This window comes from Trachemys scripta, chromosome 2 (assembly GCF_013100865.1).
Source record: "Trachemys scripta elegans isolate TJP31775 chromosome 2, CAS_Tse_1.0, whole genome shotgun sequence".
Lineage (NCBI taxonomy): Eukaryota > Metazoa > Chordata > Testudines > Emydidae > Trachemys > Trachemys scripta.
Genome location: NC_048299.1, coordinates 237,009,779 through 237,021,974, shown reverse-complemented (window position 1 = coordinate 237,021,974; position 12,196 = coordinate 237,009,779). Strand labels below are relative to the sequence as shown.

At 38.8% G+C, this 12,196-nt stretch overlaps 1 protein-coding gene across 3 annotated transcripts in view; it reads left to right on the top strand.

Annotated features, from left to right (window-relative positions):
• Positions 1 to 12,196, top strand: part of MMP16 (matrix metallopeptidase 16) — a 252,256-nt gene that overhangs the window by 228,255 nt on the left and 11,805 nt on the right. For all 3 annotated transcript variants that reach the window (XM_034763231.1, XM_034763230.1, XM_034763232.1), the window contains 2 exons: positions 969 to 1,119; positions 7,096 to 7,211. In XM_034763231.1, coding sequence (XP_034619122.1) covers positions 969 to 1,119; positions 7,096 to 7,211 — 267 coding nt within the window. The remainder of the gene's footprint in view (positions 1 to 968; positions 1,120 to 7,095; positions 7,212 to 12,196) is intronic.

The window sequence follows — 12,196 nt, the reverse complement described above, 5'->3', positions numbered from 1 at the left end:
AAAAAGCAGCAGAAGTCGATTTTGCAGCCGTCCTCACAACGGGGTAAGTCGGCTGCAATACGTCGAATTCAGCTACGCTATTCACGTAGCTGAATTTGCGTATCTTAAATCGACTCCCCGCTGTAGTGTAGATGTACCCTCAGTATCCTCCCTGGACCTTCACCAGACTTCTGTGACTTGAGAGGAGATTGAAAAGAAACAGATGCATGGGGGAAGCTGGAGTTGTAGACTGGTGGAAAAGACTGAGTGGTGAGGAAGAGGAGCACAGATTATAACATTTTCAAAAGTGATAATGTGTCTTAGGCACCCAAGTCACTTTGGTGCATTTGAACATTTTTCTCAAAGGGTAATATTTTCTTCCAATTGACTTCCCACTTTTCCTCTCTTTGCATGCCCAATGGAAGAAAAGTGATAGATGATATGTTCAAATATTTTCCTAAAATACTTTAAAAATGAACTAGTGTATCGTGTACATTTTAACTCTCTGTATCACAATTAGAGCACCTGGTAATAGGAGTATATGGTCTCTAGGAAAATCAGACTTTCTAGGAGTTATGCATTTTTTTTAATCTAAATGTTTCCTTATTCAATTTTACCCTAAAATTCACCCTGCTTTCCTTGTGAAAATCATATCTGTTGTGTAGTGTTTCTCTTGTAAAATGGATTACATTACACCATCTCCCGAGGTGACTTCATTTTCAGTCTGAGTATGATTCTTATATGGATTGTCTGCACAATTTTCTGAGGTAGTATTGAATAAAAGATGCTGTACAAATATAAGATATCTGTCGGCTGTACCTTATTTTATTTAGCAGTGGCTTCATTAATAAAACATATTCCAGTTTAATGTATTTAGCAGAATCAGCATAATGCTTTATTCCTTTGAGTGTCTTTCTTATTTCCTTAGAGTATTTTAATTGTAATACTGAAAGATCTGGAAGTTAACATATATATCTGCTTTTGTTCAGGTAACCAGTTCTGGGTCTTCAAGGATACCACTCTCCAGCCAGGGTACCCTCATGATTTGATAACACTTGGAAGTGGAATTCCTCCCCATGGTATTGATTCAGCAATTTGGTGGGAGGACGTTGGGAAAACCTACTTCTTCAAAGGAGATAGGTTGGTAGAGGAATCCTAGAAGGAAGTTATTTGATTGATTAATGTCAGCCAAGACATATTTGTTGTTTCCTCATATTTCCTCAAAGAAACAATTTGATCCATTTAGACTATTAAATATTAAGTGTGGGTGTAATTCACCCTAGTAGAGAGGGCCAACACAAGGCATATGCATTACTCAAAGCCTATTGTGACGACTTAAGTGGTGCCTTTACTTGTGCTATCCTTCTAAAAAGGGCTGAGTTTTCCTCTTCAATTTCTGTAATTTATTTCACCAAAATGCGGTTGGGGAGAGGGAGAGATGGGGATGGGACAGGGGTATTTGAAATCACTTTTTTTTTTTTTTTCAAATTTGAGACTTCTTTTCAGATTATTTTACTCTGAGTTTTTATATTTTTCTTTGAATTTTCCAGGAGAAATTTTGTTTTTGTATGAGCTCACTGAAATGTTGGGCCTCTTTTATTGGTGGGCAAACCTTTTAAGAATCAGCAGGAAATTCAGAATTTCAACTAATTTAAGCTTAAATATTCAAAGTAATGCAATTAAAATGTAATTTCAGTTTACTCACTCATAGTTCTCTGATCTTCAATCTTAACTTCCATTTTCCTCATGCCTCCCCTCCCTTCATTTCTAATCCCTACCATGTAAGCAGGAAGGGCCTGATCCAAAGCCTGTTGAAGATCATGAAAATGGCTTCTATGCTACTATTTAGAAATGAGGTCGGAAAGGGAAAAAAGTCAGAGAATTACTTGAGCAGTTTAGGATCATGCTTTAATTGAATTACTGTTAAATAAAGTTTACAGTCCCTTTACAGGAGGCAACATGTTCTTGTGGTTAAGAAAGCACAGAACTGGGAGGTAGGAGATATGTGTTTTGTTCCAGATGTGAAACAGATTTGCTGTGTGACCTTGGGCAAGTCACTTAACAACTCTGTGCCTGGCTTTTTACATCTATAAAATTAGGCTAAGAATATTTATCTACCTTACAGGTGCATTGAGAGGAGTAATTGTTTTGTGAAACACTTTAAGTGATGTGATTTTGTAGACATACAACACATTATTATTATTATTAAAATTATATTTGTGTTTGTTGCTTTCTTTGAAGCACCTAGCTTCAAAAAACAAATTATTATTACTATTATTACTACTACTATTATTCTGTATTGTTTGGATTTCAGTATTTTAGGACATTAAAAGTATTGTTGGGTATCTTAAGAAATATGTTTTAATATGCTGTGCAGTATGTCAGTCATACTGCTGTTAACCATACTGGTGTTTTGTTTGTTTGTTTTGGTGGTACTAGGTTAACAGTATGCTAAAGAGCACCACCATTTTTAAAAAATATATAGATAATCTTCAGATTTTGTAAGCATTCATGGGAAAGAAAGTAGGCAATTGAACCAAATTTCTGGTGTTTGAAACATATGTTTTCTTTCAAATGTATTCCAAACAATCAGCCTCCATTGTGAACAAAACCAGTCCTACAATTTGCATCTTGTGGATGAGAAGATATTTTATTTAAGTTTATTATCAGTTAATAGTTTTCTACCTGCATGTTTCTGGGAAAACATGTACATTAAGAGTCTTATGTGAGCTATACTTTCTTTAGGCTTTACTCAAAAGAGACATTATATAATAGATTTCCATGCATAGACAGCTAGTTCAAGTCAAGACCTTCCTAAAAATCCTGTTAGCAGTAACACAAACTAGAGAACTATCAAAGGAAACTTCTATTGATGGAGAAGTTGCTACTTAGAGCCATAACAAGCATAATGAGGCTCAGCAGGATAGAAAATGCAATACAGTATGTAAGGAGAAAATCGAAGAACATGAGCCCTGCAGAGATAATTGAGCTATTATAGAATATTGACCACCAGTGGGAATAAACCCATATCCCACTAAGCTTCTCAGTATGTATTGTTTATATCACAATTTTTTCTTAATGTAATGTTAGGGTTGAATTCGCCTGCTGATTTTAATTGTATAGATAAGCCTGTTATAGGTTATTTTTCTGAACTAGGTACAACACAATGTTGCTTCTTTTGTAGCATGAAGTAGAAATGAAAGACAGGAAAGAGGTTATGCCAGTGTCAAAGTAGGAAGGTATGTTTCTCCAAGTACAGTTATGTAATACAAGGAGCTCTAGGTTTACTTTGTCCTGACAGTAATATGTGGTGCATGTGCTCCATAAGAGAATCTAGACATAGCTTTAAACGTCCCAAAAAAGTGATATAAATAAAAGGTATGCAGGATGGTAGCTTATGAAGTCTTAAACATCAGCTATAAAGTTTATGACAACATGAAGATTATTTTCAACCCAAATTGTTCATAGATTCATAGATTCTAGGACTGGAAGGGACCTCGAGAGGTCATCGAGTCCAGTCCCCTGCCCGCATGGCAGGACCAAATACTGTCTAGACCATCCCTGATAGACATTTATCTAACCTACTCTTAAATATCTCCAGAGATGGAGATTCCACAACCTCCCTAGGCAATTTATTCCAGTGTTTAACCACCCTGACAGTTAGGAACTTTTTCCTAATGTCCAACCTAGACCTCCCTTGCTGCAGTTTAAGACCAATGCTTCTTGTTCTATCCTTAGAGGCTAAGGTGAACAAGTTTGCCCCCTCCTCCTTATGACACCCTTTTAGATACCTGAAAACTGCTATCATGTCCCCTCTCACTCTTCTCTTTTCCAGACTAAACAAACCCAATTCCTTTAGCCTTCCTTCATAGGTCATGTTCTCAAGACCTTTAATCATTCTTGTTGCTCTTCTCTGTACCCTTTCCAATTTCTCCACATCTTTCTTGAAATGCGGTGCCCAGAACTGGGCACAATACTCCAGCTGAGGCCTAACCAGAGCAGAGTAGAGCGGAAGAATGACTTCTTGTGTCTTGCTCACAACTCACCTGTTAATACATCCCAGAATCATGTTTGCTTTTTTTGCAACAGCATCACACTGTTGACTCAGATTTAGCTTGTGGTCCACTATAACCCCTAGATCCCTTTCTGCCGTACTCCTTCCTAGACAGTCTCTTCCCATTCTGTATGTGTGAAACTGATTTTTTCTTCCTAAGTGGAGCACTTTGCATTTGTCTTTGTTAAATTTCATCCTGTTTAACTCAGACCATTTCTCCAATTTGTCCAGATCATTTTGAATTATGACCCTGTCCTCCAAAGCAGTTGCAATCCCTCCCAGTTTGGTATCATCCGCAAACTTAATAAGCGTACTTTCTATGCCAATATCTAAGTCGTTAATGAAGATATTGAACAGAGCTGGTCCCAAAACAGACCCCTGCGGAACCCCACTCATTATGCCTTTCCAGCAGGATTGGGAACCATTAATAACAACTCTCTGAGTATGTAAAAAGCATCTTGCATCTGTCTTGCATCTGAAGAAGTGAGGTTCTTACCCACGAAAGCTTATGAATCTGTAAAAAGTTGCTTTTACAGATTCAGACTAACACGGCTACCCCTCTGATCTCTGAGTATGGTTATCCAGCCAGTTATGCACCCACCTTATAGTAGCCTCATCTAAATTGTATTTGCCTAGTTTATCAATAAGAATATCATGCAAGACCGTATCAAATGCCTTACTAAAGTCTAGGTATACCACATCTACAGCTTCTCCCTTATCCACAAGACTCGTTATCCTATCGAAGAAAGCTATCAGATTGGTTTGACATGATTTGTTCTTTACAAATCCATGCTGGCTGTTCCCTATCACCTTACCACCTTCCAAGTGTTTGCAGATGATTTCCTTAATTATTTGCTCCATTATCTTCCCTGGCACAGAAGTTAAACTAACCGGTCTGTAGTTTCCGGGGTTGTTTTTATTTCCCTTTTTGTATATGGGCACTATGTTTGCCCTTTTCCAGTCTTCTGGAATCTTTCCTGACTCCCATGATTTTTCAAAGATAATAGCTAGAGGCTCAGATACCTCCTCTATTAGCTCCTTGAGTATTCTAGGATGAATTTCATCAGGCCTGGTGACTTGCAGGCATTTAACTTTGGGGAAGAGAAAATGGAAAACTAAGGAATGCACCATTAAAATGGTGAAGGAAAAAAGGTTTGATGCACTTAATATTTTAGACGTGTGTTGATTATTTCTATATGTTGTTTCCCCCATTTATTATAGTGCTCTGAAGGATATCCAAAAGCTCTGTTAATATGAGGGGACAGAATGATGTTGCTAATGGGACTTGTTGGAGTCTGATTACTGGTGAATATGTAACTAGATTAAGGGATCAGGCTTTTAAAAATATTTTATGCCACAGTTAGAAAATTTATTTTTATGAATGCCAGTTATTTTCTTTTATCAGTTTTAAATTTGTAACCTTTTAATTTTACTGACTGTCAAGAGCTAGAAAAAAAGCCTTACAGTGAGAGTTTGAAAGATCTCAGTCTATTTTGCTTATCAAAAAGAAGATTAAAAGGTGACTTGATTTGAGTGTATAAATACCTTCACAGGGAGAAAACACCAGGTACTAAAGGGCTCTTTAATTTAGCAGAGAAAGGCTTTACAAGAACCAATGGCTGGAAGCTGAAGCCAAACAAATTCAAATTCAAATTGGAAATTAGGTATATATTTTACCAGAGAGGGTGTTAATCACGGGAACAAACTGCCAAGGAAAGTGGAGGGTTCTCTGTTTCTTGATGTCTTTGAATCAAGACTGGATGCCTTTCTGGAAGATATGAAAAATTTATGGAAAGAATTTAATATGTAAATTATTCAAAAACCCATGGAATTTAATAGAGAATCCTTTTTAATGTTTTTTATTTAATCATCTTATAGAATTATGTAGCAGGAATATAATGAATTAAACTATATATATATATATATAGGATGATTCTCTGTTAAATTGTAGGAACTTTGGATAAGATAATCTGATTTAGAAATAACGATGTTATGATCACTTACAAATACTGTAGTGTACTGAGCATGTGCAGTAAATCACTGAACTTTTCTTAATGATCATAGCAGACACAAAAGTTCCATGTTCCAAATGTTCAGGAGGGGATATTTGATCTTTTTCTTAAACAGCAACTATTCAAGAGTAGGGAAGGGCAGTTCAGACCTGGGGATACTACAGCAAGCTTCAATACATCCTAACAAGCTTGGATTTTTAAGCAGAGGGAGCACTACATAAAATAAGATGCCATTATTATTATCTGAAGAAGTGGGCTGTAGTCCACGAAAGCTTATGCTCTAATAAATTTGTTAGTCTCTATTGCCACAAGTACTCCTGTTCTTTTTGAGTATTACCATGAAACCACATATTTTTATAACCAAAGATGCACACATACATAATTTTGTATTGCTGACTCTGAACATACGCTGAATATTAACACTGCTCCATCGGTATAAATAAGATCAATTATTTATTCTTATTTCTAAGTTCAAGTTGCCTTGAACTTGTGTGCTTCTGATTTCTACACTGAACTTTTTTTTCCTTCCGACCAAAGAGACACACGAAGTATATACAATTTTCTATTATTTTATACATATTGTATGATCATAGATATAACGAAAGACTATTGTAGTGAATACACTTAAGGAGTAGAGTTAAGCTTGCTGTGGGAGCTTTAACTCTGAATTCACTGGCTTTTGTATGAGTAAGATCTCAACTGAAACAGAATGTAGTTTTTTGCATATATCTCCTTGCTGTGTTGTTGTGCAGAGGCCCTAGGCACCAGAATTGCTCTGATTATAAATAAGGTGCATGTTGATTTAGTTGTCAAGCTGGAGAAGTCTTTTATCTTCGCTGTACTTCCTTGAAACAGCTATCCAATCAGCAAGCAGGATTAAATTTCTTTGTTACCTGGTAGTATTGCTAAACAGGAGAGCTCTGGTTGCCCCAGTTTCAGTTGTTAAATGCAGCACTTTGTTAGAAAGAAAACAGCATGCAATTAGCATATCAGCTATCTTTATAAATGCATATTTGGTGATCTATTTTTATTTTTTTATTTTTTATTTAGGTACTGGAGATACAGTGAAGAAATGAGGTCCATGGACCCTGGTTATCCAAAACCAATCACAATCTGGAAAGGTATCCCAGAATCTCCTCAGGGAGCCTTTGTCCACAAAGAAAATGGTATGCAAGCACTTTCCTAGCTTAGTCATTTCCTAACATCTGTTATCATGATGTAGAGATGTGTAGAAATGGTTGGCTAATTAGGTTGGTGGGATGGCTGACCTCTTATTATTTTGCAAACAGGGGGTGTTTCATGCTGTGGAACTCACTCTCTTCTTAAATTGTTACATATAATTGTTTGATTCATCTATTTAAAATCACAATGAGGGAGAGAAAAGATTCTTAATTTTTATATAATGAGCTTTCGTTTGAGTTTGGGTTATTTGTTTTGGTTTTGAAGGATTTTAGTACTTCATAAAAGAAGTTTCCTACCCAAATGTATCTGTTTGAATCTCCATGTTGTTAATAGTTCATTAGGATAAAAGCTTTTAGATTCATTGTGCTGCACTGTAGTCCAGAACCAGGCTCTTTCAGTATATGAATAGAAGTATCCTGAAGAATCTGTAAATCAAAGATGGCATAAATGTATAAAGCAGAGCTGCAACTCACAAAGACTTTGAAATTCAGCATGCCATGCTATTACTTGCACCAAGATGGAATATCTCATGCTGCAACCCATAGTTTCCAACTGGCCACACCTCCATATGAATGAGAGCAGCTGAAATCTGCTCCATTTTATGCAAATTAAGTGCTGCCCTCAGGCTAACGGCAATTTGCCAGCACAGCCCTCAGCTGCATGAAGTTAGATGTCCTTGCTGTAAACAAAAATATGCACTTGCAGTCACTTTTCATTGCTGCAAGTATTCAAGTATTACTACATGTATGATTAATTTATTAGTGATGGAAGGTTGCGGTTTTTTTGTTTTTTGTTTTTTCAGACAGTGCACATATTTCTTGCTATCTTATTTTCATTTCCCTTTAGTAGATTAAATATAAAGCTTGCTTTCCTAGTGTAGTTCATTTCAGAGTCTTCATTTCTTCCTATAACTAGATGAACTAATTTGCTGTGGAAATATGCTAAATCACTTCCTTGCTTTGTCTCTGTTTCATCCATCAACAGAAACTCTCTCCTGATTCTGGCATTTGGCTAGATTTTTTTTTTTTTTTAAACAGGAAAGTAGGTCAGGCAGGCTGACAGTCTGCATATATCACACTCAATAGCTAGCTCTCTGTGTGTATACATATTTATGTATAAATATCTATGCACACATATACATAATGGATTTAGTCTTTGCTCCCTTAAACAAATGATAATTTAGACATGCTTTTTAATATTTGCTTACTTCATGAAACTATAATCATATTATTTTTCTGGATAGAGTAGACTCACCATCACATGTAAAGTGCCAGTGCTGTGCTCAGTGGATTATACACGTATCTCCTATTAGCAATGAAAGTTGTCTTCCCCTCACACCCAGGCAGACATGGTCTGAAAGTGCTGCAGAGACAAAGCGCTTATCCCTGGAGCAGTGGGAGCTCTTTGAGTCACCCTGCGTCAAACCCTGTGCCCAACTCAAGAATAGCACTGATGGACTTTCCACTGGCATGCAATTGCCAGAAGAGCAATGAAACATGACATCAGTTCTTCAGGGAGAGGTAGGAAAAAGAGGGAAAATAAGAGATGCTCAGGACTCTTGGAGAGCCTTAGAGGAGCTCCGGAGGAAAGTCCCTGAAAACAGGATAACAGGTCTTTCTTTAAAGAGCATGATTACATTGGCGATTGCACATGGAGACAATGAAACTAGAGAAGATACAAAAGAAAAAAAACAGCATAGTTTAAAAGAATTCTGATTACATTTTGCCCCAAACCATTTTCCTTCCACTGCTTAGATAAAGATTTGACATGAAATTTTACCAGATTGCTTTAGGGAAAAAACTTAGGAAGAATTTCTGCCAGTTAACCCATATCATCTGAAAGAATATATCTTTTTTTATCCTCATCCTTTTAGTTTCCTATTAAAAACTGAGTTGGGTTTGCTAGAGATGGCAGATGAGTGGAGCTAAATCCATCCTCCAGAAAATTATACAAAACAACAATAGTAATCTGAGTAGAATCGCACGAAGGAGGGGTGTGTAAAAGCTGGCAATCCCAGACCCTCTGCTGTTGCCAGCTCAGCACTTTGAATGCTTTCTGACTCATTCGATGATCTAGAAGCTCAGTAAGCCATGTGTGATGCCTGTGAAGCTTTCCCTGCTGCTTCTGCACTGTGGTCTTGTCTTCTAGTGCAGCAGCAGGAACCCTTACCAGGCAGGAGCAGCAAACTTTTCTTCTCTATTCCCACGTGGCCTGCATTCACAAGAACTGCTCAACCCCAGAGTACATACAGTTGCAGCTCCTTCTGCCTCCTGTGCAACACAGCACCCTCTCCCCCAGAGATCCCTGATGCGTGGGTGAGGAGCCAGGCAGTAGCTGGAGAGAAGGGAGATTCAGAGGGATGGGAAGGAGTGGGAGCTGGATAGGTTCAAGCAATTAATGCCAGGGCCATGAGGACTGAAGTCAATTGGTTTTCTGAGTGGTAAATCTTTATTTTTCTGTTTAAATTCTGTAGCCTCTTTGAATAATAACTTTGCCAAGTGCCTATAGCTTTGTCTGTCTTTGCAGACTAGTAGGTGGTATAAACTTGTCACCAGAATTTTCTGGGAGAGATATTAAAGCTCATGCATCAGGGCTTAAGCCATTCTCCATTAGAGATCAGGATGAGACCGAAAGTCAGGTGTTTCTGGGAGTGTGGGGGGCAGACTGTGGATAGGTGCATACTGCAGGGTTCTCATTCTTTCTTCTGAACCATCTGATTCTGGGCACTGCCAGAGACAGGATGCTAGATTGGATGCACCTAGGGTGTGACACAGCATGGTAATTCCTGAATCCCTATGATTTTATTCCCTCATTTGATCATGCAAGTCTATAAAGTTTGTTAATATCAGCATCATTTACCTTTGCCAAAGCTGAAGTCTTACTAAGAGTCAACATGTGCAGTGCTTTTCAAAAAACACATTATTTTATGGAAAATATAAATGTGGTTCCCTGTTGTAAACTATGGCTACTCTAATTTTCCATTTGTTCATGAATAAATGAACAAACCTTTTGCAACTCAAATTTGGTGGCACAGTAATAACAATAGTGATGTTTTATGCTGTGATCCAATGGAATGGAAGGTATTTTGTGACCAAATAACTTAACAGTAGTTTTGATATAGCTCACTATTTTTCTTTTTATTCAGCCAAACATATACCTTTCTAGCAGGGCCGGCTCTAGCTTTTTTGCCGCCCCAAGCAAAAAAAAAGAAAAGGGCGGCCCGACTGCCGAAACAAAAAAAACAAAACAAAAAAACGGCAGCTGCAGGGAGCGCGTGGAGGGCGGCCAAGGCGGCTCTCAGGGGGGTGAAGAGCGGCGTCCGCCCGCTCCCTCCGCCCGTGGGCAGCCAAGCACTGCAGCCCATTCGCAGTTGGGCGAGAGGGGCTCCCACCCTCTGGCCTTGGAGTGCCTCTCCCGGCCGGGCAGGCGGAGCCCCTGGGGGCTGCAGGAGGTGCTGGCTCAGCTGCTTCTTTAAAGGTGGCTCGGCTGGGCTCAGAGCAGTACGGGAGCAGAGGCCGGTGCAGGCGGCAGGGAGTGCCGCGTCCTGGGGAGCCCGGCAGCACAGTGAGCAGCGGGGATTTCTAGTTCCTGCCTCCCGAACCAGGGTCCATGCCCCTGCAGGGCTGGGCAGGGACTAGTGGAGCGCGGGAAGCCGGCCGGGGCCGAGGGGGGCTGCCAAAGCAAAAAGAACCACGGCAGGGCAGCCGGAATGTGCCGCCCCAAGATTGGCCGGAATGCCGCCCCTTACAATGTGCCGCCCCAGGCACATGCTTTCTCATGCTGGTGCCTGGAGCTGGCCCTGCTTTCTAGCTAGAGCTATAGATATGGAGATACAGATACACACAGAGTCTTAGACAATAAAACTGAAGGGAACCATCTGCAATGTAAAATAATACCTACTCAACTGTCTGCAGAATAATTAGAATTAAATAAATAGTGACTGCAAAAAGATTTTTTTTTAATTCCTCACATTGATAAATGTGCAGGTGTGGGGGGACAAATGTTTTTTTGTGTAGTTCTGAATTGGAAAAGAAATATAGTAAATGTCTTCTTCTGCACAACTGAAAATGCCTGACTTTTGTTTGAGTAAGAGATTATTAATATTCTCTCTAATATCTAGTCCACTAATCTTTCTAGCAAGCATTCTTAGTATGCCATTATTAGTATGACAAGTGATACCCAATCTGCCTTCTTGCTCCTACTAGCCTTTAGCACTGTAGGAAAGAACATGAGGCTTATCAAGTAAAGCTCAGGAAACCTCCAGCTGTATGCATTCAGGTCATAAACAATAGGAGGGAGTGCGCACCCATTGTGGTTTGTTTCATGCCAGATCAATGCCATTTTTCAGCTGGGATAGTAACATAATTTAGGTTTTTGGCAGGATATTAAGATTTCTTTATGTAGACATATTTTGTAATTTATATTCAATTGCATCTGAATGATCAAATACCAGTTCCCTGCAGAAAATGTGAAGGTGGGTACACCTGTTCTCTCTTGGTAAAGCTGCTGTTCATTCATATAGTGTTTCCTCCATCTGAAGTATAGCAGCAGGCTAAAATGACATTGAAGAGAGTCAGTTCTTATTTCAGCCTGGTCTAGCACAGAGTTGGAATTCATTTAAACTGATCTCCCATCCTGAGAGGGACTCTGACTCCTTGAACTATTGGGACTCAGCCCTGGCAGTGCGGTATAATTCTAATTGTGGTCAAGTGTTCAATTAATGGATGAATCATTAGGCCCCTAAATTCATCAATTGTTTTCCTCTAGCATTTCTTCATAGTCATATTATTAGAATTAGACTAGATCCGAGTTTATTCAAATAGGAAACTTGAGGTTTAAGGTTTTTTAAAGACAAGAAGGAAGTGAAGTTCTGCCTTGGATGCTAGTTTGGACAAAAGCTTTCTTAGGAGCCATATACCTATCGCCAAGAAGATCTGAAAGCTTCCTATCCTGATCTGCACCTGAATAA